This window comes from Labrus bergylta, chromosome 7, assembly GCF_963930695.1.
Source record: "Labrus bergylta chromosome 7, fLabBer1.1, whole genome shotgun sequence".
NCBI lineage: Eukaryota > Metazoa > Chordata > Actinopteri > Labriformes > Labridae > Labrus > Labrus bergylta.
The window spans coordinates 26,973,466-27,000,263 of NC_089201.1; the positions used below are offsets into that span (position 1 = coordinate 26,973,466).

Genomic DNA, 26,798 nt, shown 5'->3' on the forward strand with positions numbered 1-26,798 from the left:
TTTTTTAGACATTTTTCCTCTGTCTTGTCATTGATTTCTAATAATGCCATAGTGGCCATGTTGGCCTTTATCTATCAGAGAGCAATGAGTACAATTTGATTTCCAAGTATTTGAGAAATGTCAACTAGAAGAACAAGACTTGTTTGGCAAATAAAAAACAGATTTAGATGTTGTTTTGTTTTGTTAGAGGTAAAAAGTCAGACTGAATTTACTTCAGCCCCAAAGCACTTTCATTGAAGTGAAGTTTGCCTGGTGCTTGTTGCTTGGTAGACTTATTTGCACAATGATACATGTTGTATAAGTGCTAGATGTATTCAGGCAAATTCAAATATGGCAAATGGTCCTTCAACTTGACATTGCAAATCCATTGTTTACCCGACGGCCTCACCCCTTATTTGCATTTCCCTTAAGTTTGAGTTTTCACATTTTTCAAACCTGAATCAGGCCAGCATTGACATTTGACGTTTACCACTTATTCCGGTTGTCCCTTCCATCAGGACTGTGTGCACTTTAAATCACACACAGCACAGCCATAAATTGAGGTACCCTGACAAATCTATTAGCATACTTCCCAGTTGCAGTTTTCCTTTGCTGACTAGGGAGGTTCTCATTTTTTATGAGCTGTGAAATTTTACAACAGCTCATCCATCTAGGGCGGAACAGCAGCTTGCACAGGGGGCGAAGAAGGTGATGAAAATGTTGAGACACTCCTTTTGTGTCCAGGACCACTGCGCTCTGTGGTGATTTATTCTGAGGTGATGGACATCAACCAAACGTACCTCTGTGAATGTCACATTCTGTACTCCTCTCGCAGTGAGGCAAAAGATCTCTCTATTTAACTCATGCGTAGTGATTCTGCGTACAGATGGAATTATTATTCTGATAATCCTTTCTGCTCTTGCTTAATTCTCTCTGTTGATTCCTGTTGCTTTTTTGTCCTTCTTCCTCTGAATTTTGAGGGAAGTGTTTCATGCATAAAACACAACTCACCTCACATACACGCAAAAACTGAGGGTGCCAAGGCAAAAATGTTCTTTCACAATTGACAGAAATGTTTTGAAACATTTATATCAATCATAGAGCACATGGAATATCTGAGCCCTTATTTAACGGGGGTTTCCCACTTGAGACCCGGGGCTCGGATCCAAGTACGCTCGACTCCAAAGTCCGGTTCATTTCATCAGTGTGAACACAAACGTACCGTACTCGTACTGAGTCTGCTGGAAGAGGTAATCTCGAGTACAGTCTGCAGGAGATGTGTAGGCAACCGTGTTCAAAGAAGGAAGTGGGCCTCTATTCTAAGCGGCTCTGTCATTTCAAAAACCGTCATATCCACGCATTACGGTCCTCTTTGGACCTCTCAGCTGCACGATAGAGGAAGAGGGTGGTTGTTGGCGTCTCAGAAATAACAAAAACAGTCACAGTTAGCAGAATGGACTCAGTGTGTGAATGGGTGCCATGGTTGCTTCTTCTCCTTTCTGCTTCTTGGCGGATTTGTGAACAAACTATGTGCATACTGGCATCTGCTGTATCGGAATGTATACATACGCACATGTGCGCAGGCAGGGAATGCTGTTACTAATGTGAACGCAGACCAGCGGGGGAGAGGGGAGGGGAAGGGGAGAGCAATCGTGCTCATGGCACGGTACGAAACAATTGTGCCTAATCTGAAAACGCCCTAAATCTCAGACTTCTCATTGTAGTTTTAAATGTAGCTCACCAGGGAGGAGAGTACCCACCACCTGCAGGGCTTTATGACGTAATTACTTCCAAAGCTGCATGACTGCCTGGAAAGACAGGGGGGAAAGGCCTGCAGTGAAAAGTGCAGCCCTCCACGCTGCCCTGGTCCCAGTCACAGCAGACCACATGCCACCCTGTGCAGCCAAGCCATGCCGCTCTAGCTTCCCCCTGGGCAAACAAAGACCCCTTTCAGGCCAGTCCCTACTGTGATCATGCAGAGCAGAAGCAATCTGTTCCTCTTGGCTGCTCACTGTGAAGTGACCCAGCCTTTTTCCTTGTTACTGCATTGCTGGTTTGTGAAATGCTCAAAAAGCTTTTTAAATGTTCTGCTTGTACCTGTCTGTTTTGAAAAGGGCATGACGGCTGAGAGGAGCTTTCCCCTCAAATGTCTGGGGCAATGCTCCTGTGTATTCTATTGTGGGTTTTGAGAGGCAGAAGTTCCTGGTTTATGCCCTTTAAAACTAAAGGTGAACAGCTTTTGATGCATTTTTGTAACTCCTGCCATTTTAATGATGAGCTAACACTTGTTTACGCTTATAATCACAATGCAATGTGTGCACAACTACACCACATGGAATTCATTTAAAATCAAATCTCCAAGAAAACAGCGTCTCTATATTGAGCCCAATATTCTTTTTGAATTTATTTTATTTCGAGACAAATGTAACAGTTTGGCTCTATCATGTTGATGACGTTCATTCTCTGTTGTGTTCACTTCATTGATGAAATCTGCAGACAAATGTTAGTCTGTTGTGTTACTGCAGTGAATGTGACTAACCAAACAGGGCTGTTTGACTAACACCTGTTACCATGGTTACTTACACAACTAAGTTGGCAACAGTGCCAGCCATAGAAGGCTTTCCAAAATTGAGACCAAAATATATATAATTTACAAGAACTAGATTCAAATGTCTTCAATTTCTTTTTTAACTTAAAGTAATAATTAATCAGAAAAAAAAATGTGGCTAAGAGGAACCTTCAATTCTCCCGAAAAATACAAATCAGGGGCGAAAATGATCAGATCCTTTGCCTTGAAATTTTTGTAGGAGTTCCAGCATTTTATTTGGAAAAAAAAGTGATTTGCAAAAATTTGAGATGACATGTCTGCATGGGGAAATTGAACTGAAAGTTAAATGTATCAAACACAACCACTGGATGAATGTTTTCACAAAAGGCAAGTTGATTTGAAAGTCGTTTTTTAGAGCATTGTCTAAAATCACAAATGTTGTCCAAACCCTGCAGCCTTTGAGGATTCTGTTAGTGAAAGTTGAACATGAGCTTACGATATCGTGCTGATATAAAGTCACCTTTCGGAACATCCTTTTGATGCTCTCGGGCCAAGAACGCTCTTTGTTTGACGCAGGAGGTCCAGACTGGGTATAGCCTCAACCAGCATGCACCTGCACTCCCATCAGGCCTCTGGGGGTGATGTCAATTCTCCATTCTGTCATTCAGCGGACACTCATCTCTCTACCTTCCGCATCAATCCACTGGCCCCATTCAGTCAGGTGTTCAAGAAGCATCGCCCTAAAAAAAAAAAAAAAAAAAAAAAGCCTTTGAGCCCTCAAGACATTTTTAAGGTTATCAGGGAAGCTTTTGTTTGAAAGAGCATGAAAGAAACCCTAGCATTGTGGAAGGAGTGTCAGGTTTGAGCATGAAGGCAAAGGAAGAAAAAAAACACGGAAAAAGTGGAATTTTTCAAGATTCAATAATGTCACTTTGTGTTCAACTCTTCTGATCGCGAAAAAAACCCAATGCCTGAACAACTTGTTGAATATTGAATGAAGCCACCCAGTACGAACTTTCAATGCTCACAGTGAGTGTTGATCACAGTTTTTAAAGGCTTAAAGAAAAACTTCTCTAGCAAGGATAATAATAATGTATATTTTTCACAATTTATTTTGTGCTGAAATGACTCTCCTGTAACTATTTATTATCTTTATGGACCTTGGACATTTCTATTAGTAAATCCTCAGATCTAATATTCTATCAATTTGTTCCTATTTTTGTATTTATAGCAACAGTGACTGTACAAGTCAGTGAGAACAGATTCTTTGCGCTGCCATCAGTTGAAGTTTGATATTCAGAAGGGGGAATTACAAGGAGCTCTTCATCGTTTTGTACAGTGCGTGTCACGGCATCATACAACCAGAGTCAGTGTTAAGGACAAGACTCTCATTTTACCAAGTGAAGTACAAGACACTTAAGATGCAGCTCTCCCAATAAGCAGTTGAAGTGTTCTATCCGCAGAGAAGTATGAGTCAGCACAATTAAGTGGCCTTTACAAAAGTGGCTTGTTGCTTCAGGGTTTGACTTCCAAAAATTGTGTTGTTGTTTGTGCATTTTTTTAAATTATTTCTGCTGTAACTTAATGTTTGACGGAAGAAAGCTTCTTCCAGGTGTCTAAATTCACAGGCATCAGTTTGCTGTCATATTACAGTGATGTTAAAAAAATCAATATTTCTGAGTCAAACACACTATTTGATAAGATGTAAATACATTATTTGTGTAGCTGTCCAGAGTTGCGTCTTACTCACTTGTTTTTCTGTTTGAAGTCTGGCACACACAGATCAATACCTTATGTAAGCTGTGTGGGAGACAGCTGAAGATGAGTTTGAGACTCACTGAGAGCTATCTTTACATTGTGTATGTTCTGCAAGAAGTCGCCTACCTTCATTCAAAGGGCATGCATTGAAGAGTACGGCCCTGAGTAAGAGAGGCTTGTAAGAAGTGCTGCTCATGGATACCGCTGTTGCTATGAGACTGTGGGAAACACGTTTGAAGCACAGCGCTGTTTTGAAGAAAAGTTGAATTATTTTTAACACCTAATGCTTTGGCCGATGTGCACCCAAATTTATGCTAAGCCCCCCTGCTATTAACGTGCGATAGTCTGCCCCTTTGAAGGCAGTGAGAAAAAGAAGCCTCGCTGTAAGAGACCTCCGTATGTTGTAGGTTTTCTGCTCCCCTCATATCTCTTTCTCTGTGGGCCGCTGTGCGATGTGCTTATGTGGAACAATGATTTCACTGAGCAATAATACCAGGCCAAAAAAAAAAAAAGGGCCATGTTTGTCCCTCTGTATTAGTGTTAAGTTTTAGGAGTTGCGAGGAAATAGTTACACCCAGATTTCCAGTGATTTGTTTGTAAAGGTCATAAAACTGAGTTCACATGAGTAAACAATGGAAGTTGCATTATCTTTTTAAAGCTGAAGAATACAGTTTATCCTATGCTTCAGTTTGTCAGTGTTGTTTATATATCTCTTCTGCTATTTGTCATTTTCTTGTTGAAAATCCGCCAGCTTGCTGCCTCTTTTCAAATCCTGCTCCTCTTATAGCTCCTGTGAGATGCAGTATCCCGTATGCTTTCATGGGGGGTTTCTAACCCTCAGTCCCCGAGGAGCCATAAGACAATCAGCACCATGTCTCCCCTGAGGAGAGCAAGCTAAGCTGCATGGGACTGAACTTGAAAGTCAGCTATAAGAGTTCTCACAGCAGCCGTCGTAAGTTATAACTTTGCTCCACTTTTTTGAGATTCATTCATCCTAAGAGGCTTAATTTATATTAGCTGTACAATCTGATTGCTCTCAAAATATCAGCGTCTAATTAAGCCTGCAAACCAATTAAGATATGCTCGTCTTCGCTGTCCCCTTAACCTCAGGCGAGGTTAGCTGCTGAAGTTCTACTGTTACAGGATTGGCGCTCTACTTTGCAATACATGTCATGTTCGACACTGTGCATTTGCCACGCACACGGCATCATCAAGGTGTGTTTACTGTTGAGGGGAAAAGCTGTGTTCCTTTGAAATCAAATATATGTATAAGAAATACTCAATATTTTGGCAGCACTTGTTTTTTTGATTTTATTACAATTTTATGAAATATACATGCAGCTTACTGCTTTTTTTTTAATGGCTGAGCTTTCTCTGTGAAAACTCATGCGATACAACACTAACCTAAATATTGTCTTGAATGCAATAAGCCAGTTTGGAAGTGTCATTTGGTTTGCACTGGGATCTAATTTCTGCAAGCCTTGGTTGTGTTGTGTTTCATATCTTGCTCCTAAACATTTGAAAACAGCCTGTTAATTGATCTTAATGTAAATTAGAAGGTTTGACGTGTGGTTGCATATCTCTCTGAGCACAGATGATAAATACTTCACAGGATTGATACAGGTTACACTTTGTTGAACAGATTCATTCACTCATTAAAACACTGTTTCAAAACTAATATTTCCAACCTTACAACTTAGTTCCAATAGTGTCGAGGATTAGTTAATCGGAAGACTCCCTTTTGAAGCTTCATAAGTGACACCACAATAAATCTCTCAAATAACATGTCACTCCAAATCCCCAGCGAACAACTCAACAGTAGTTCTTCACTTGTCCTGCCTTGCCGTTTGGTACAGAGCACTGACAGCAGCCCTTGCCGCCTTTACGGTCAAACTTTAAATGGCTGTGACACAAAACAGTCAAAGATTAAAGAAGTAATCCCAAAGGAAAGATTCTACTCTTTGCCGTGTCTAGATAGTTCTGGAGAACGATTCGAGAGCTTCTGGGCCTTCAGTCCAACTCAGTGCCTGCAATTAATAGCAAGCAGAGTAGATCACTAAAAAAAAATGCATGACAGGGTTGACAGATCTAGTAACCTTTGTAATACATTTCTTTTATCCAGTTTTAATACTTGTGATTTATGTGTTTTCTTGTAGTTATCAGAGAAATATCTTTTTTTTTCCTGAATGTCCAATATGTTGAGTAAGAATTGTAAAACGAGCGTGACAGTGAATTTGATGGGGTTTAATGGCTTTGTTGCCTACAGTCCAAGGACTTTCTGCAGAGTCCTTTGGGAGTTTTCAAAGACAGCAAAGATTTTATAGGCACAGGAGAGCTGTTTAGTATCGTTATGATCCCTTTGTTTCTCACTAAGCGACCCAATTGAGTGTGACCAATGAGATCATTTACTAATTCCGCCCCTACAGTGGAGCCTTGCCATTTGGCTCTAATGTGATCTTCTAAGTAGTGAAGGTTATTTCACTGTATCCTGATAAAATGCATAGTACTACAGTAAAATGACTGCTTGCATGTTTAAACTCACACTACGAGCCTTTACGTGATGTTACAGCAAACTGTAGTGTTTTAGACTCCCGCTGTGAGGGGCTTATGTGAACAGCCAGGTTGGGAGACTATCCTGCAGTCAGCAGTCCTCCTGAAATGATCTTCATATTTTCAGGAATGCATATGTGAAAACGGCTTTAGGTGACATCATCTTGTTGTTATGCTTCTACAATCCAATTTCTCCAAATTGTAGTTTTGTGTAACAGAAATGAAAGGAATCCACCATATAGTCACATTGGAGACAGAAGAGTTAGTTCACACATCAGCTCACTGGGACTTACAGAAAAAATACGATAGGTCAGGGTGCTTGCAGGAGAAACTCCGGGTGATGTCCAAGTGGCTCATTGCGTTCACAGATACAGCTCCACCTGGAAATATCAGGAGTTTTTTTAGGAGTGTTCTGCAAGTGTGAAAGCCCTATGAAACATTTGGAGCTTATCCATTCAGTTATCATCAGAGTCATTGTTACCATTCCATTTTTACAATTACAAGTTATGTAACCAGGTTTTCTTGATATGTTATGTTATGGAGATGTAAGTGCAGATAGATTTGAAGTGTCTGTCTTTTCCACCATCACACAAAACCACATCGCGACGGACTTGAGTCAATCATCTCTTCAACCGTCCAGGCCGGGAGAGAAAAGTTGATGCCCTCACCTTGGCCAGATTTACCCTTGTCATGACCAGGTGGAAATGCATTCTATGAAATGCTTGTTTCTGTGAATCATTTATTGAGAGGATTGCATCTCCCCTGGGCCTCCATTAGCGCATTGACACACAGGGGCAGTGGTGGGCGTTTCACGCCTGTGTGCACAGACAGCCAGTCTCCCAGGCCAAACAGCTTTTCTGCTTTTTTATGGCTGGATTCACCACTGGACGTGATATTTCCCGGGGCTCTGGAGACAAAGGGAGAGGGTGAAGTGGCACCAGTGAGGGCCACTCTTTTCAGTATGAGATGGATAAAAACAGCTGAGAGTGCCAATTCTGAGAGATTGAGCCACCAGTCAATCAAAAAGCTTGCCTGCCAGTCACACAAGAGCTGCTACACCACATTTAGATTCAAATGTGTACTCATGATCGTAACTCCAGCAACTCAAAACTATCTGTGTTGCTGTGTTGCAGCAGCAGTGGTTTACTTCTGAGGGCTAAACAGACTCTGATGTACAGTACACTGAGTGCCTCTGGCATGTTGGAATCAGAGCTACAAACATGTGGGAGGTCACCGTGTGTACTGAAGACACTGAGTGAGATCTAGGCATCACTACACTGAGGGGGCAACCAAATGCAGTTTACAAAGAAGCACTGCTTCATTACAAAAAACATATTTTTTTTTAATCAATTTTTTTTCCCTTTATTGAGGAATCCACAACTTTTGACAACCCCTCCAACCACAACAAATACAAAAGAACACCATGTTTTATTGTGTGCTCAAATTGTGTTCAGCTATCAAACAGATTAAATGGTCTCTGTCAAACTAAAGAACTCTGATGTGTACATAACTGACAGCTCCGGGGGTGGGAGATATTGTGCTCTATACCTAAAGGCATTATGAAATTGTCTACGATGCAGATTTTGTCATACTGTTTGGACAAAAGTCTCTCTTATGTCTCTGGACAAGTTAGATGATTGACACAACAATTATTAAGATGAATGAAGTACTTTGATACATTTCTGTCTATACTGAACGCAGTTATATTATTCAATGAAGCAACTCTTTATCACTCACCTCTCTAAGTATCTATTAAGATACAGAAGGACATTTACGATCTGCATATCACACTCTGTTAAATACTCTGTGTGTGTGCTATTGCCCCTAAAATGATGTCATATAGAAAACATCTCTACAATGGCCTATATTTTGTTGTTAATGCCCGATACTGAGAGTTCAGTTATTTTTGGTTGACTGACAATGACTTCCTCTGAGAGTCTACACTGCAAAGTCATCAGAAGAGCCAGAAAGACCAATCTCTCTCTCTCTCGCCCACTCACTACAGAAATGCTTGATTTCACTCAAAAGGATTCTGCTGCCTTCGCCTCTTCTTGCTCACTTTGACGTTTTCCCCTCGACGTGAAAGCAGCAGTATCTTCACTGTGCCTTGATGACTAATTGGCGGTATATGATCTTAGTCATATCACATAACTTGGTTTTATTCAAGCAGTTTATTATTAATACTGTCATAAAACATTTTATAGGTGTCTACCAGAGCGCTCATTTGATTAGAACTGTTAATTATTCACACCGGAGGTTGTGATTATTCTCTTAAATTTACTCATTGTCCATGTATTGAGCTGAATGACTTAAATGTAAGTTTTTATGAGTAGTATTAGCCCTGATGTCAGTAAGGTGTATAAACAGATGTTTAACACCCACACACTGCATACAGTACAGGTTTCATAAACCTCATTCACATTTTTTACTATTTGTTTGAATGTCAATGTAACTATATGTATTTATTATTAGTTCAACACATTTGTTTACATATTATTTTCTGTACGTTAATCGTGTGTTTTTTTATTTGGTGGTATTTTATCATTATTGAAGTGGAGGCTTCAAATTAGCCCTCTGCACTTTCTGCCTCTTCCTGCACTCTATGTTATCTATCTTATATATTTTTTATTTTGCAAATGAAATAAAATAAAAGATACATAAATATAAAAACATGAAAATAACCTATTGTTACAGAGAAGGGGTGACACTCAACAATGACCTCTAAAGGCCTACATGAAAAGCTTCTTCCAAGCACACAACGGTTTCTGGAAAGCTAAACTATTCTTCGCTGATATCTGAAAAAAAAAAAAAAAACAGCATGAAGTTATTGTTCTGCAGTGCATAATCTGCTCAGAATGGAAATAATATGCTATCCAGAATGATAATGTTTAAGATGCATTTTTACTATGTATGTGTACATATTGCTGAATTATGTAGGCCAGTCCCTATTAATGTTTTTTTTTTACTGTGGCTTCATGTCCACAACAATAGCAAAGGCTGCAGCTGAATATCTCTCTAGAATTCTCTAGAATCTAGAAGGATGTGACACTTTGACAGTAAAAAAAACTGAATATTTTTGAGTGAATTTGCTTGTTCTGAAAACCTTATTTTATTTCTGTCCTCTATCTCGTCCAGTTTAGCTTTTTGATAAAGATCTGGATGCAGCAGTTTATTGAAAGAGGCACAAACCAGCTTAACGCTTAACCAGTTGTTTTGTTTGTATCAACTGATTCTTTAAGTATAGGGGCAACAAGGACAGCTATGCAAGCAAACAGTGCTGAGAAAAACAAAGTGTAATTTATAATTGGAGTCTTTGAATGTGCAGATGAATCACACAGACACGGGAAGGCAATCAGAGTTCATCAGCGTACAATGAGAGGGAGAACTCGTGAGTGTGCGCCATAGCAAAATGGAGTTTTTCGCATTATCAGCACAATAGTATTACAAATAATCATGCCAAGCAGAAGGTGCAGTTGTAGTGGAACAATTAGGCCCAATGGATGCCCATGCATATTTTAGACACAGCAGGCTGGAGAGACAGAGCCTGGGATGAAGACTGCCTGGTAAGCTCCAGCTGCCTTTTCCTGACAGGGGGGTTAGCTTTAGCAAAGAGGATGAGGCTTGAGCTGAGTGAACTGGTCGCCTCATTGTTTACAAAAAAGCCCGAAAGCTGTCATATTGTGAGTTATAGCTGGAGACCAATAAGAAGAGTCGTTTTTTAAGGAACTTCTATGAATCTGCTTGGGAATAGTTTCTGTCGGTGTCTTAAGTCGTTTAATGCCTTTAATGAAATGGATGAAATACTGAAGGCTCAGATGCATTAAGAGCTGTCCCTGCAAAATACCCTAATAGTGTAGTGCTTATGGTAGTTGAAACACAACACACAAGTGTAAATGCAGGAGTGAATTAGTCTTTGTCATCAAAACGAATGTGCATTTCCAGTGCAAAGTGTCCTACCTCGAGGCTAAACCTAGATTTATCTATGACAATATGTCATGCTGTATGACTTCCTGATTCTTATTTCATGTGGAGGTTGAAGGTGCATGGGATTTAACGTCAGGTCTTGGGACTTCATCAAGTGTGAATTAGCTTGCACTAAGTAACTGGGCGACAGTCTTTAACTGCTCTAAGGCGGAGGCTGAACTGCTACATCACCACCAGAGCTGTGCAGCTGCCAAAAAATGAAGCATTGTTTATATGCTAATCCCAACCATGACACCAATTGTGCTGCTCATTCTGCTTTAGGGGTATTTGTCACACTTTTTAGTGAGAAAAACCTAACCGTTGTTCATGAAGGGAACAAATCCAAAAGCACAAATATAGTAGCCACAGGTGTGAATAGTAAAAAAAAAGAAAATCATTTAACTTGGTTATTTCTTGTGTCAACCTTGACTCTGCAGTTTGTGATCTACATGATGTATCTTAAGAAAGATGTGACAGTGACACACTGGCACTAAAATCTATCACTGGTTGTTTGAAGGTGTAATGACATATTGCCTGCAGGAAGGCACAAATTCAATCAGGCATGTGAGACGAACACATCGAGAGCCACTAGTGTGATGGAGGGAACTTCCTGTCTGTGTTGGTTCTCAGTTTGTAGCTCCATCTGACGGAGGTGAAACATCTTCAAGATGCCTTTTTGCTCCCTTTTGTCTAGATCCTTGCTTGTGTTGTACTCACTCTCTGATGTACGTCGCTTTGGATAAAAGCGTCTGCTAAGTGAATTGTAGAAGATCTTCAACCAGTCCAGTTGCCTTTGGATCTAGCTTCGAGGGAACTTCCTCTTTTTATCTTCTGGTACAAGAAGAGAACAGCATTTTACATTGACTTTTGTTTACTTGATTTGACTTGACTGAATGCTGTTCTGGGTGACACTTCATGGCTATGACGTTGGGTATATACTTACAACAGTGATGCAAGCAGGCCAACACACTGCATTCGTGTAAATGGTAAATGTTACGCTTGGGCATCAGCATGTTAGCATGCAGCACGGCTGACTTCTTTGTGGTGGCTGTGCGCTCAGGAGCTCTTGTGTGAAGCGTTTGTACACTGAGAATGTTAGAAAGGCAATGCATGTCCGTCCTGTCTCTATGACAACAGTCTGTTGACAACGGGCGCTGCGTGTTTTATATTTGAGATCGTTTTTACTCCTTCAGACACGGAGCAAAGAGCATGTGGGTACAAGACACGATCCATTGGCAGCAAAACTACGGGGGAATATCATACTTTTGGAAAAGAGTAGCGTTGACATCAACCGCGCCTTTCTGAAAAGTTGAACGATTTTCAATTTGAAAATTTGCTAAAAACAAATCTGTGACTGGCTAGCTTTAAAATGCTAGCAGACACCAGTTTAAGATGGGTTTCCAGGCCTATTACAAAATGCACAAAGAGCATTAAAGAGTATTTGTCTTGAATTAATTTGATTATGTTATGATGTAATGAATAACAAAATAATTTTGCTCACTTATTGTATAATGTACTTACAACAGTAGAAACAGAGCAGTCTGACTAAATGGAAGATGTGACTTGCTGATATTGCAGATGAAGCAGCTAAGAGACACCTTTATAAACACCTTCGAGTGAACAGCATGTGTCTTTTACAGTTTTTTGTTACTTGACTTCATCACACAGTTCATTAACACTTATAATTGAACTATTTCCTGGTTTTTTCCTATAATTCCCTAACATCCTGAATCCCAGATCATTAACAGACAAACACGCAGAAGCTTGTTTCATAAAATATTGAATAAGGTCTCTAAACATCCATCACATATTTGAGAGTTTAGTACAATTTAATCCGATGTAGCAGAGTAAGGGTTTACCTACAACATAGCGTTTGGTTGCTTTTATTGATCTCTAGATCTTTGCTGTGTGAAAAAACGTTGAGCACACATTTATTGAATTCCCTGACACCACAGTGACACATCGTAAATCCTTTTTTTTTTATAAGATCTTAACAGATGCTTCTGCATTCACTGATAGAATAATAATATTCCTCTCTTATGAAGCCCCCTTTTTTAAACCATAAATGCCAACTCACTTTGCACCCATTCAAGCTTTTTCTTCTGCTTGAGAAGCTTTAAAAGCAATTATCCATATCGCTCTCTCCACAGCTCTCTTCTGATGTACTTATTCTCTTGATTCCTTACGTTTCTGGGGCAAATCCCTCCACATTCCCGGCATGTTTTGATGGCCCACTTTTTCGCCTGGCGAGATGTGCTGCAGAATCTTTCCCTTATTCTCAGCATCATCTTAAGTCATTACAAGTGCATAGCATTACATCTGTGTGTGTGTGTGTGTGTGTGTGTGTGTGTGTGCACAGTAAAACAACTCTATTTCTCTGTATATGATGTGGGGAAAAACGCAATTCTTTGTGTGCTCCTGGTCGACTTCCTTGTGACAATTTACACTTTATGTTTCCTCGGGCGTATCTCCAACGTGATAATCGTTTTGTCGATGTCGTCCTGAATCATGAGTGATGATTATATTTATTAACGATGAAGCATTTTTGTCACTCTTCACAATTTCTGTCACAATCTGTTACATGTTCCGTGTCTCCGTCTTCTGCTGAGGCTTGCGTTTCCTTTAACAACCCTGTTTAAGAACCGCCTTGGAGCTACAAATGTCCAACCACATGCTGATCAATTTGTCCCACACCTTAGGGAGATGAGCATTTAGTTTAATTGCATTTTTTAACGTATTTGCACTCACAAAGTCGTTAAGATCGCTGCCTCTTTTGCACTGATAGCACAATGACATGCCTCATTTTATTGTTACGGTGTGAGATGTATTCTAAGAACCAGCCGAGAGGCCTTTTTGCTTGTTTAAAAGAACAGGCGTGATTTGATGATGTGCTGTGAAGTGAGCTTCCTATCGACTGTGAGTTGTTGTCCGTTGCTCCCGAGCAGGGTCACGACTTGAACTCCACACACAGCTGGGTCAGGAGTCTGAATCGCTCTGACTTATTAACCAATAGAATCGCTCATCCTCCTGAGACAAAAGAAAGCAATCTACTTATGAAGCCAAAGAAATCACCTCAGGGCTCTTCTATGTACCTTTGGCCTTACACACTACACACACACACACACACACACACACACACACACAAACATGCAGTCAATGGCATCATGTTCTAACTCCTCTCTCTATAAAGTGATTCAATCTTTTATTAATGGTCTGTGCTCCTGGGGTGACATGGAGACCATTTTAATGATTAATCTGAAAGTGTCCATTGTATACTGAGGCCCCTGGCTCACGCGTTACAGGACTGCTATGTTGATCTTTCTAATTGTTTTTTGAGCCATCTCCAAAAATATTTGGACAGTAGTTGTCAGAAACTGTTTGAAAATGAAATGAAATGCAAAAATGTTTCTTGATTAAAAATATTCAACCAATATGGTGACTGCATTAAGCCCTCTCCACTCCACATACATTTGTTTTTATTGATAACCAACCTAAATAATCATGTCAAATATGATATTGTTGATAATATAGTTGCTGGATGTTGTTGGTCCCAATAAGCATACAGTGGGATTAAACAACAATATGATTATTTCATACAAATTTGTGAATTTAACCAAATGGTTTTCATTATTGATTCAACTGTTGGTCCTCTGCTAGATCAAACATTAATATGGACGTTTAAAAAAACAGTGACAAATTTGTCTCAGAGTGCCTTTGTGGTATTTTTTAATGTTACATGTTGAAAAAAAACCCAAATGAAATTCAGTTTACTTTGTCCTGATAAAGAGAAAAGCAGTAAATCATCACACTGAAGATACTGGAAGAGGAGAAAGAAGAAAGGCTCCTTTGCAAAAAAAAATATGATCTGAGTAGTTACCAATTTTCTGTTTATTGTCTAATCAATTAAAAACACTGAATCGTTTAAGTTGTAGAAAAGATGGGTTTCTAGAAAAATAGTAATAATGATCTTAATGATGCTTTATTAGTTTCTAGAAAAACCAAACTCATCTAACTCAAGCTTGCTTTGAGAATTCTTGATTTTAAGGACTAACCTGAGCTTTCACTTTCTTGTTTAAGGCTTGATGTATTGATCATGTGCATTTCATATTTTTATAACTCTTTTTGTGAATACGTCACATGCAGGATGCTCGGGTATGATTTAATGCTTTCTGAGATTATTACAATATTTCTTTGGATCAAGGAGAAATGTGGCTTGTTATTGGATTTGACTTGAGCTAAATCATGCATTTAGGATGTTTGAAAACAAGTTTCAAACCAATGCATTTGTTCTTCAATTGGTTCATGTTGGGCCTCATTGAGATGCCAATCAAGTCGAGGAAAATGTTCTGGAAATCTTTTTTTTTTTTTTTTTTTAGCTTTCACCTAAATCTGGTAATTAGACAGAGACTGGAGGTGGATAATGCAGCTGTGTTTGTAGGGAGCAGAGACAAAGGTGGGGGGGGGGGGGGGGGGGGGGGCTGGGGGCACTGGGGATCCAGAAAAGGGAGGGGGGGAGGGTGGGAGGTAGATTGGTGTTCTGTTGAATACTAACAAACTTGCTCTTTCCACGCCACAAAAGAGCAGATGTCTTTCCTGACTCACTGTGTCCTCTCCATACAGAACCGTTTTTTTTTTGGTTGTCTTTGTCTCTCCCCTTGGCTCTCAGAGGTTCTCAGACAAAGACAAATCTACGTAGAGGAACATGCTTTACACCTTTAACATATACTACTTTTAGCCTACATTGTCCTGTTTGTGTGTTACGTGTTCTAATCTTTAAAGAGAATTACTTTATTTATGATTGAAAAACTTTTTAACGATTATTCCTGAACAATATCCTCATGATTGACTCTTTGACACAGGGCTTTTTTAAAGAGGAAGTTAGATATTTACAGTTAAACACCAGGCTAATACAGAGCTTTGAATGCCGAGATTAACACATCCTTATTAAAACATCCATTTTTAAATCTCCACACATGCTATGTCTTTTGTTATTGTGTTGTAATGTACTTTTTTATTCATGCATCTGTGATCCTTGACCAAAGCATGAACATGGGCTTATGTGCCAGAGCACACCAAAAATGTCCTTCCTTCCTCATTTTCTTCACTTTATCAAGTCCCTATAAGTGAACAGGGATGTCACATTGGTTAGTGATGTAACAGGGAGGGAATGATCTGGAAGTGACAGTGGCGAGACCCATACCGCCCGTCGGGGGCTAGCTAGAGAAAGGCCAGATTCCTTTTCGGATCTGAGCTCCTATCAGCATTTGTTCCCAGAGAGCCACTGCGAGTTAAAAGGACAGGATCAGCATCGACAGGCTTCTGTCCTAATGAAGTGCCTGTTATCTGCAGGCTTGAGGAATGACAGGGAGAACAGAACCGCAGTGACACTTTTACCTCCTGCCACAGGGAAAACAAACAGAGAGTGGAAGAAGGAGGGGCATGTCGTCCAACCTTGACCTAAGCTGACCTCTTCATGCTGTATGATGAGAATGACTGCTCATCACAAATCTAACAAGTGAGATTAGTTAGACATAGACATGAATATGGCTTCTGCTGGGTGATTTATATCTTAGATTTTAGGGGGAAAATTATTAATTGATTAATTGTATTGGCTGCTCATTCTGCACTTATTTTACACCATTGTGTTGGAAAGATGCTGTTTCAGTAACAGGTGCATGGATCACAAATCACAGGCTTTTTTCACAGATCACATCGTTTCTCTGATCGGCCGACAGTATTTATGATATCATTTTCCTGCTCCTCATCTGAGTACCGCAGTCTGGTCTAAAAAATCTGAATCATTACAATACCAGTTTCCCCCTCACCCCTCCCCCCTCCGTCAGGAACATCAACTTCACAAACAGAAACCGTTCTGTCAATTACAAGTCTTATTTTTTCTGCAAAGTCTTTTTTTTGTATTGAACACGTAAAATACACACATCGTTCATCTAGCAGATTCATACTCCTTTTAGCTTTGTTTGAGTGTCTAACTTATCAATAAGGAAATGCCCCATGCTGGTCACTGAATTTCTTACTATGCCATTTTGGTGGGGAGCCCACATTGACCTTTGAGGGGCTTTTTTTTTGTTGTTGCAGAAAACTGACGGTTGAGCATGGATAAAGGTTGACAAGAGCCACTCAAGTAAACCAAAACTGAAGTTGGATGCCAGAAATATGAAGACAATTCGCTTTAAAGATACTTAAATGTTTCTTACAGGCATCAAATCACAACACATAATCATTTGACCCCTGGTATATGTGTCAAATATGAATCAGCTCAGCTTTAAAATAATCAGGAACACACAACAACTACATTTAACTCGTATAAAGTTTTCAAGAGGAGTAGCTTATACTCTTTAAAAACTTATTTCCGTTCACTGTGACAGTTTTCTCCAAATGCCCATTAACAGAGTGACTCATCATGGGCGTTTGTGAGCGCTGACTGACCCATTGAAGGCACTCCTGCATAAAATCCCCAACTGAGACTAATCTGTGATGTTACTCAAGGGCATGATGTTTCCCTGGTATGGTGGGAGACGTTAACAACCCTGGAGTGGTCCTCGGGTTTGATGCTTGCCGTCTTCCTGATACTGATTCATCTCGCCCACCTTTTTTTTTTACCTCAGTCTTTTAGAAATATGCTCTGATACATGCTCGATTTCAAAGGTTTGAGAAAGCAGTTTTTCTTTAAATAAAAAAAAACATTTGAATTGTGTTACTTCCCCCCTTGATCTTTGTTGTGACTGACGTTCATTTGCGCAGTGTGGCACCTGATGAGTCAAACGACTGTCACATACTCTACCAGGCTTGCTGCACAGATGTGCTCTAAATGTATTTACTCTATATCTGCTTCCCTCACAGGTTTTTAAAACTCCAGAGGGGAAAGGCAAAAAATTACGTTTAAAAGCAGCACTAAATATGTTTCCGTCCTGTCATCTTTTGAGAGGTGTTTCCTTCGCTTTGGGGCGTTTCTAACACTATTATGTGCTACTGTTGGCTCTCGACAAGGAAATCAGTTCCAGTCTGATCCAAATGTTCTGCTTTGAGCCTGAATGCTCAGGGGGGTTATGCAGATACACTGTTGTGAGTATATACACTAGTGTTTCTCTAAGGGAGGCTTCATCATGATGTCTGGTCCAATGAAGAGTATTATCCAAACCTCCCGTGAGATCTCAGAATATTTAATTCATCCTCTCTTTAAGCTCCTCTTTAGCTGCGGATGGGGTTTATTCCTGACACCTCAGATGGTTGTGTATTAATATTGGATGGATCTGAGACGTCTCTGGCATGGTTCAAAAGAAATCTAAAGCACATTCTGCTCGCAGGAATTGTTCTCATTCAGGACGGCGCCTTTTCTTTGTTGATTTTTTTTTTTTTTTTTTGAAAACATGTTCAATTGAGTTGTTGTCGTGGGCATGCTGGCTAAATGTGAGTTTTCTTCTTTTCTCTTACAGCGGGATGCAAAGGGACAGTATCTGTTTGACCTCATCTGCCATCACCTCAACTTGCTGGAGAAAGACTATTTTGGCATCAGATATGTTGATCCAGACAAGCAGCGGGTAAGTGTGTGTGTGTGTGTGTGTGTGTGTGTGACACTATGACAGGAGATCTTGTGTGCAGGCCTTTGAGCATGTATTGTCACTTTCTTAATATATGTTTCTAAAGAATGTGTTTCCACCAAGCGGTAAGGCTCGGTTCAGTACAGTTTGCTACGGTTTGGTCAGTAAACCCTTACACATCACAGAATCACAGCTGCGCAACATAGTGTAGACAGCCAATAAATTCAACAAAGAAGAAGAACGTGACTCAGTGAACAAGGAAGGTCTGCATCTCCGAGGTTGCGCTGACATAAGTCGTAAAAAAAAAAAAAAAAAAAACAGCCTTAAAATGACTCTTTCCAAATCCACAGGATATTTAAACATGCAGCGATTTGTGTTTGTCCTTTATTACAGCTGTCGCACGGGAAGTAAAGATTCTTTAGACCAATCAACGTACTGCAGCGTCTCTTAACTCCAACCTTTAAGGTCGGATCGGTGTACCACAACAGAATGGTACCAAAGAAGTAGGATGGTACGGACCAGTTATTTTGGTACCCTTCCCAACTTTTGATTGTGGAAACGCCAATAAATGTGTACCGTACCGAACTGGACTGAACTGGACCGCTTGGTGGAAACAGGGAAATCACTGCTGTTACCTACTTTTTTCAATTAATGTATTATAAGTATTATTCTTTTTTAAGTCTGTTGCATTTGTTCAATTATAACATAATTATCGCAGTATGACGCTCACTTTTATTCTCTGCGGTTTGGTGTAAAGGTTGTTAAATTAACCAGTGCTGTGATATACTGTATTCCCTCTTTCACTTTCTTGACGATAGGAAATGAAAACATCTTTACTCCACTGTCGTGCCTGTGCATGTAGAAAGTAGCTGGAGTCTGGATGTGGTTAGCCTAGCATAATATAAACATAATAACCCCCTCGCCTTTACATTTCTCTTTGTGTATGGATCAAACAACTTGATGCATTACCGGCGTGTTAATCAATTACTAATTTGACACACAGACATGAGGGTGGCATCAGTCTTCTCTGCTAAGCCTCAGCTCTAATGGTTAGAGAAGCATTTCCCAAAACATTTTACAATGACTTCATACTCACATGGCTGTGATGTGTGGCTATACTTAAATATTGATTGGATTCGATTGAGTTGGAGGCATAATAGTACGACTGTGGGGCCAGAGTGAAAAGTTGTGTTCTTCAGTTTCTCTTATTCACGCTGCCCTTCAGTCAGCTCGGTTCTTCCATCAGGCTCTTCTGCAGGGAGGCATGTTGTAGCACTGCTTGATTCATGAAGTATTCACATGTTCACAGATCATGATGTAGTCCTCGCAGACAAGAGCCCAGACCTGCTGATGCTGCATTTCCTATGCTGTCACTCAGGACTATTTTGGTGGTTGTTGCTGTGGGTGGGTGGAGCTGGTTAGAAGGGAATCTGGGAAATATGGAGAGAAATAAATGCTCCCAATGTTGGGAATGAGGAATATGAATCAGGCCTTTGACACACAGAGCATGTGTATCTGCCACCAGCAGGAGGAGATCATTGTCTAATCCGGGGGCCCTACTCTCAGGTGTTTTAAATAAACTCATACTGCTTAAGTGATGCTGTTGTAACAGCAGGTTTCCTAAGAAAACTGTCAATAGTAACAACTGAACACTTTGGTAACTGGTATTGAAAGTGTCAGCTGAGTGATGACATGTTACTGTAACAAGGTTTTTGTGTGACTTATCACTTTTTCTTTTTCTAATGCAGCACTGGTTGGAAGTCACAAAGTCAATCGCAAAGCAAATGAAATGTAAGTATTTTGATTTTTATGTTTCCTCAGAACAACGTCTGCACTGACGTTTATGAGTAAATAATATGTAGTATTATATCCAAATCATACATCACTGATGATTGATCAATAATTTAAGCTATTAACTCAATTAAAAGGTCAAATGTGTTTTGCAAATGTTACAGCTTTTCAGGTGGCCAGATGGTTTGAACTGTAACTTTAAGTTACTGATATTTTATTTGAACTCAGCTTTATACTTTTTATTTTTAGAGGCAGCTATTTAGTTTTTTTTAAACTCCTGTCAGTTTACAGATGTTTTTATAGCTTGAATGAGTTACACCTAAAACATGAGGAGGATAAGTTTACCCCAATATCAAATGCTAACAATGAAATATGTATCACATAACATAAAAGCACTCACAGGGGCCATTTGTCTGCAGTATTTGAACTTTTAAATACTGTAAGCACATTTTTCTGTTAATACCTCCACACTTTTAATTTTGTATGCAGATCTTCAACTTCTAATGGAGTCTGTCACACTGTTCTATGTTTTCAGTAAAGCACCTGAATAATGTAGCATTTGCAATATTTAGAATATTCATCATATGTGCAACTTTCTTGTTTTTTACACTACAATATTTGAATGTTTACTGTTAGCATTGAAGACTTCACATTAGACCTCCTTATCTTATGCCTGCATAAGATAGTACAGTGGAAGTCCATCAATAATTACTGACACAGAACAGCAAATGGTCTGCAGTCTTTTTAATCCTCTAATTCACCTTCATTGAAGTCTCTGAACACTTCTGCTGTCTTTCCCCTCGATCTTCTGTTAATTGTTTGATCTCTTACAATGAAAGGATTCCTGTCCCTCCCTTAATTGTTTTGCGTTTGTTCCCTGCAGCTCAGCCTCCTTTCACCATGTGTCTGAGAGTCAAGTTCTACCCTCCTGAGCCTGCTGCTCTCAAGGAGGAAATCACTCGGTATGACCTCCTGTTGATTCTTCCACTTCAGATAGGTTGATATGGACTCTCTAATCCTCCTAACAAAAAGCCTTGTGCCAGTTAAGCTAATACAAAAAGGAAAGAAAATATGCAAATCTTTCACTTTGCATTTATTTGACCTGTGAATAGCCCCTCTCCTCATTCATTGTTTTGATATTTTTTCACGTCAGCCTCTGGAACAGACTGTGCTCCGACATTTTTAGAAAGAGCAAACATGTCTCCGTCTGAAACATTATTTATGGGCCTTCATAATTAAAATGCCTGAGTACTGTCTAAAACATTATGATAAATATTACACAGAGCACAGTTTGCAAGAGGAGTTGTGAAGCTGAGAGAAATGTAAAAAGCCTTCCCTCGGATCGCAAAAAAGAAAATACACTAAAAGCAACATCATACAACAATGTTGCACCGATAGGTATTCTTTCTGAGTGGGGCCCTGCAATACACTTGTAACATACGTCTTATATATTATTTTGCAGAAAGGTGAAAGTGACCAAATAAATCTAACAGTAAACAGCACGTAGCCTGCTACACTCTGCGTTATCTGGCAGCAATGGAAGCTGTTACATTGTATGTGTGCATATACAATTTACTGTATTCATCAATGAGTAGCGGGCATGGAGGCCTCTCTCTCTCTCTCTCCCTCTCTCTCTCTCTCTCTCTCTCTAAGGTGTAATGAGATGAAGTAGCGGAGAGAAGAGATAAGAGGCTGTGTTAGGGTGGGGATGATTGGGAGTGTGAAGGAAAAGAGGGCAAATCAAGGCTGGCTGGGGTGAGGGGGAGGTGAGGAGGGGGAGAGAGTGATACATGATGATGATGAGAGTTGAGAGGGCAGAGCAGAGAGGGGAAGGTGGGAGGGAGAGGGCAAATGATCAATCACATCCCAAGGCTCAATCTCTTGACATCTTGTGCAGCAAATCAATGCAGTATGAAAATTGTAGAGAACACATAAAGCATGCAGCATTTCCATAGAATTACTATCCGTCAGGTATGCATTCGAAGCAGATGTTTTTTCTTAGTTCACCCTCCTCCGTGTTGCTGCATGAGGAAAAAATGAACGACGCGTGTTTTTGCTTGGTTATTGTCATTTTCATTTCTGCTGCAAAGTTTTGACATGGGGGATAATTGAGATTGACTCGTCTTTAGAGCCAGCGCCAAGTGGCCATCAGAGGAAGTTCAGGTTGCAGAATTTAACATGTTTACACCGCGGTACAAAAAAAACGATTTTGTTCTGATAAGTTATTGTCTTCAACTCCTCTTTTGATTTTAAGAAGGATATATGAGTTCTGCATAGTTAGGGCTTAAAGCTTAAAACCTGCCTCAGCTCCAGCTCTTAGCCTTAGTCGTTAGGTTGACTGAAAGTTGCAGTAACAGATGGGTGATGTCACTTTGGCCATTAATATGTATGGTCTATGATTGAACCTGCTTTAGTATGAACAACATGTGCAAAGTAAGCAGCTTCTTCATGCATATCTCACACACAGAAAGTGTTTTTTTTTTAGCATGTGTGGAAATATCCTCGATAAAAGCATGCAGGTCTGCCTGCAGGATTGTGAAAAACAATCAAACAAATGTATTTTCTGTTAGAGATTTGGAGGTTTGTAAACAAAGAATCCAAATGAGTGTGTTGTTCTTAAACACAACAATAGCAACAACTGTAATGATAATCGTAATTGTTGCAATCATTACCTTCAGGATATTTGCTTCCGATGTCGTCTCAGAGAATATTTCCTGCATCGGGAGCTGATTGGTTGGAGGAGACTGAAACTAGGCTGGAGCCTTTAAGAGAAACAGAGTGTCAGTAGCATCTACTCCCTCAGGGCCTTCCTATCCTCCTTTCCCCCAAACAAAACCCTAATTTCAGCGAAATCAAAAAGAAATATTCAAAGCACCCATAGGGAACGAGAACCGTACAGCCTTTGAGGCTTATCAGGTTTGTTGTTTCTCTTCTCCAACTTGTTTTATTCCATCTGTGTTTCACCCCCCAAAAAAACCTAACTGGATGAGTGGTTTAGGGTATTCATAAATATAATCAGTAATCATACAAGCAGGTCTGTCACATTATTTGTGATTTTTGCCTTTTTCCTCTTTAGATATCTTGTCTTCCTGCAAATTAAGAGAGACCTCTACCACGGTCGGCTCCTGTGCAAAACCTCGGACGCAGCCATGTTGGCTGCCCACATCCTTCAAGGTAATAGGAGGTGACAGATGGAAATGACTTACACCACTCTTCTTCCACTGCGCTCGTGACCTCTGCCTTGGCGTGTCCTGTTCACCTCCAACGGGATAAATACTGCCTGCGAAGCAAATTGATTTTAAGGAGAAACAAGCTGGATTAGGTGATAGTGAGAATACACAGAATGGTGTTCCTCACAGAATATGCCTGCAGGGTTTTTTTTTTTTTTATCCACACATAAGATTATCTAGGAACACATTGATGTGATTTTCCTTACTGATATCGGCCCCATAACTTGTAGAAACAGAATAGTTATTCTGTACTTTGTATGCTAATTAGAGCAGCACACCCTTGAATTAATATTAGAATGCTAGCACTGATTTATAAAGTCTTTGATGTGGTTATCTGCCATCTTATCATCCTTCCATCCACACACACACACACACACACATACACACACACACACACACATACGCACAGATGTAAACAAACGAAACAACACATGAGGTAGCCCGGCAGAGCTAGCATCACAGATAGCTCTGTGTTTGAAGAGAGGCAGGTCCTCAGGAGGAGGGGCTGATGAATTAAAGATGGGCTCCCTGGTCAGCTCCTCCTTGCAGATAGACATCAGCGTCAGGGTCATCTGAGGAAGTGCGTTGTAGCGTGAAGAAACAGAAATAATCCCCGACATGTTCTGCTTGTCCCCCTTAGCAAATGCACCTCTTCGCTCAAAACAATGTTGACACTATTTGCTGTGAAGAATTTTTAAACATTCATGTTTTCTTCTGATCATTCCTCCAGCTGAGATTGGTGACTATGACCCTGGGAAGCATCCTGAAGGTTACAGCTCCAAATTCCAGTTCTTCCCTAAACATTCGGAGAGGCTGGAGCGTCGGATTGCCGATTTACACAAAACAGAGCTGATGTAAGAGCAGAGTTATTGAATTGCCATCTCTACTATAATTCTTATTTTTGTTCTCATACCTGTGAATTTGCACTCATTGGCTGAACAAACTCAGACTAGCTCTGACATTTATGTAATTGACTTCAGGAATGAAGCACTGTTGGTCTCAATTGCCCCCCCCCCCCCCCCCCCCCGACAGATTACACTCGCTTATTTGAGCAGCACTCTCTTCTCCAATATCAACTCAAATAGCTCTAGCAAAACCTGCCCTTTATTACAGTTGTTAATGATGGGTCCAATAGCCTCCAAATAATCTGGAAGAGAAGCATAGCATTTTATGAAAGTAATAATAAGAACAATAAACATCATTCAAGGTCACCTTATAGACGGCAGTGAAACAGTAAGTAAAAACAAGAACACAATCTACTACATAAAAACAAAAACAGCAATATTAAGAAGTGCGTGGTCGGACAGAATAAGCTAATCTAAGAAGGTGTGTTTTGAGCTGTGATTTGAAGGTGGGGAGAGAGTTAGTGTCATGGATGGTTTGTGGGAGAGAGTTCATACAGATAATGTGAATCATGCAGGAACACACACAGGAAAACACACTGAAACTCTCACTGACAGCTCGGCCTTAATGAACTCAAATTTGTCTTTCACCTACTCAAATGTTAATTTGCAACAGTGATGTGAGTTTGAAAATCAATGCAGGTTGTAACAAAGTAAAAAAAAAAAAAACCACAAAATAGAGGGCAATAGAAGTCCAGAAAGATGCTGCAGGAGTTTGAGAGGAAGCCATGAGTCTCTGCTGCCCACTAGTGGTTTCTTTTTCCGTCACCACCATGTGAACACACTACTTCATGAATACTTGTGATTTGTCAGGCCTTATGCACAGAATTGAAGCTCTTATAAACAATATCATACTTTTATTCACCTGGTTTAACATCTGTCTCTATGCATTGATGAAGTGTCCGATCATTGATATTCAAATTGTTGTGCTTCCCATAGAAGCATTTGGCCTTTTCTGACTTTCATGTTGCATTTTATATGTTCAGAATGTGCTGACGCAGATGTTCTGTGTGTTGTTGCCTCCTCTCAGCGGACAGACACCTGAAACATCAGAGAGAAATTTCCTACAGAAAGCCCAGATGCTGGAGACATATGGTGTTGATCCACATCCATGCAAGGTTTTGCTTCTGAGCTATTTTAGATAGTAAACAAAAAAAATGTTCTGTGAAACGTATTCTCATAGGATGTACAGTACAGGATGCCTGACTTTTAATCTGTGCTTTAAAGTCGTATATCTTTTTTACATTTTACAGGATGTGTCTGGGAACCCAGCCTTCCTTGCCTTCACACCGTTTGGTTTTGTGGTTCTTCAGGGAAACAAGCGAGTTCATTTTCTCAGATGGTGAGCTAAATGTGCAACATTTTCCTACTTGAGACAAAGACAGCACACCCCTTGTGTGCTTCAGGATATAAAAAGGGTAGATAAATAAACGAGCATTTACCTGATTTGACTCTTTATATGCAGGCTGTTCTATGAAACAGCATTTGCAGTATAGCTGGTTGTACAGTCACAGTCAACAAATCTCATCCATCTGCTTCTACCTGTGACAAGAGCCTGCAGCTAACATGAGAACAGATGGCTAATTAAACCAGCAAGACTCCTTACAAGGACAATAGCTTGATACTCATATCCTCTGCTTGATCAGACGCTCTCTGATTCGAAGTGAGCAAGATGCTTTATTAAGAATGGAAAATGTTTACATTATGCATTTCTATTCAACACTTTCTCTGTTTGTATTTAACTGATAATGTTCCTGTGACATTTATAAAGTCAGACTTTGTATTTTTGCAGTTTTTATTCAGCCTTTCTTGGTTAACCTTCAGCAGTGCTCATGTTCACCCCCACTCTCCATTCCCTGTCTGCAGGGAATAATATCCGTTATTTGTTTTGTCAGGCAAACACAGATTTCCGTGGCTGTTTATGTGATCTCAAAGTGTTCGTCATAAATATTTAAAGAGCCTGTGGCTCTCTGTTTCTGCTTGCTGTTTAAGTGTGTAACTGTTGCAATGCTCTCTATCTTGCACAGGAACGAGGTGACCAAACTGAAGTTTGAAGGCAAGACTTTCAATGTATATGCAAATCAGAAGGAGGTGAGAGCAGGAAATGTTGGACATTTGTAAATGAGAGAGGTGGGGGGGGCGGTTTCTGTCTCAGTTTGTTTTATTTTCCTGCACATTCTCTCATTTTAAACGTGCAGGACAAAAAGATCATCTTGACGTACTTTGCACCCACACCAGAGGCTTGCAAGCACCTTTGGAAGTGCGGAGTGGAGAACCAAGCTTTCTATAAGTGAGCCTACACATTTCTTCCATCATCTCATCTTCATCTGTCAAACGATGATGATTTACATACCTTCTCTGCATCCTTGAGCGCTCTCGGGAAGGTTACTGTCACAGTACAGTAACTCCGTGTCCTCAAAAGCCCTTCCCTCTAGGTTGTCTGTCAGTGGGAAAATGAGGTGTGAGTTGCCTCTGACCTTTATTGAATGAGAGTGTGCCGGCACGAGACTGCAGGCAC

At 40.1% G+C, this 26,798-nt stretch overlaps 1 protein-coding gene across 3 annotated transcripts in view; it reads left to right on the top strand.

The window, feature by feature from the left end:
* The window catches only part of LOC109982231 (FERM domain-containing protein 5), a 58,792-nt gene that overhangs the window by 21,774 nt on the left and 10,220 nt on the right, over positions 1–26,798 (top strand). For 2 of the 3 annotated variants that reach the window (XM_065957233.1, XM_065957232.1), the window contains exons 2-10: positions 18,253–18,357; positions 20,106–20,148; positions 21,032–21,110; positions 23,225–23,322; positions 24,109–24,232; positions 25,311–25,398; positions 25,534–25,622; positions 26,308–26,371; positions 26,479–26,570. In XM_065957233.1, coding sequence (XP_065813305.1) covers positions 18,253–18,357; positions 20,106–20,148; positions 21,032–21,110; positions 23,225–23,322; positions 24,109–24,232; positions 25,311–25,398; positions 25,534–25,622; positions 26,308–26,371; positions 26,479–26,570 — 782 coding nt within the window. The remainder of the gene's footprint in view (positions 1–18,252; positions 18,358–20,105; positions 20,149–21,031; positions 21,111–23,224; positions 23,323–24,108; positions 24,233–25,310; positions 25,399–25,533; positions 25,623–26,307; positions 26,372–26,478; positions 26,571–26,798) is intronic. The other variant, XM_020631365.3, reaches the window with a different exon arrangement.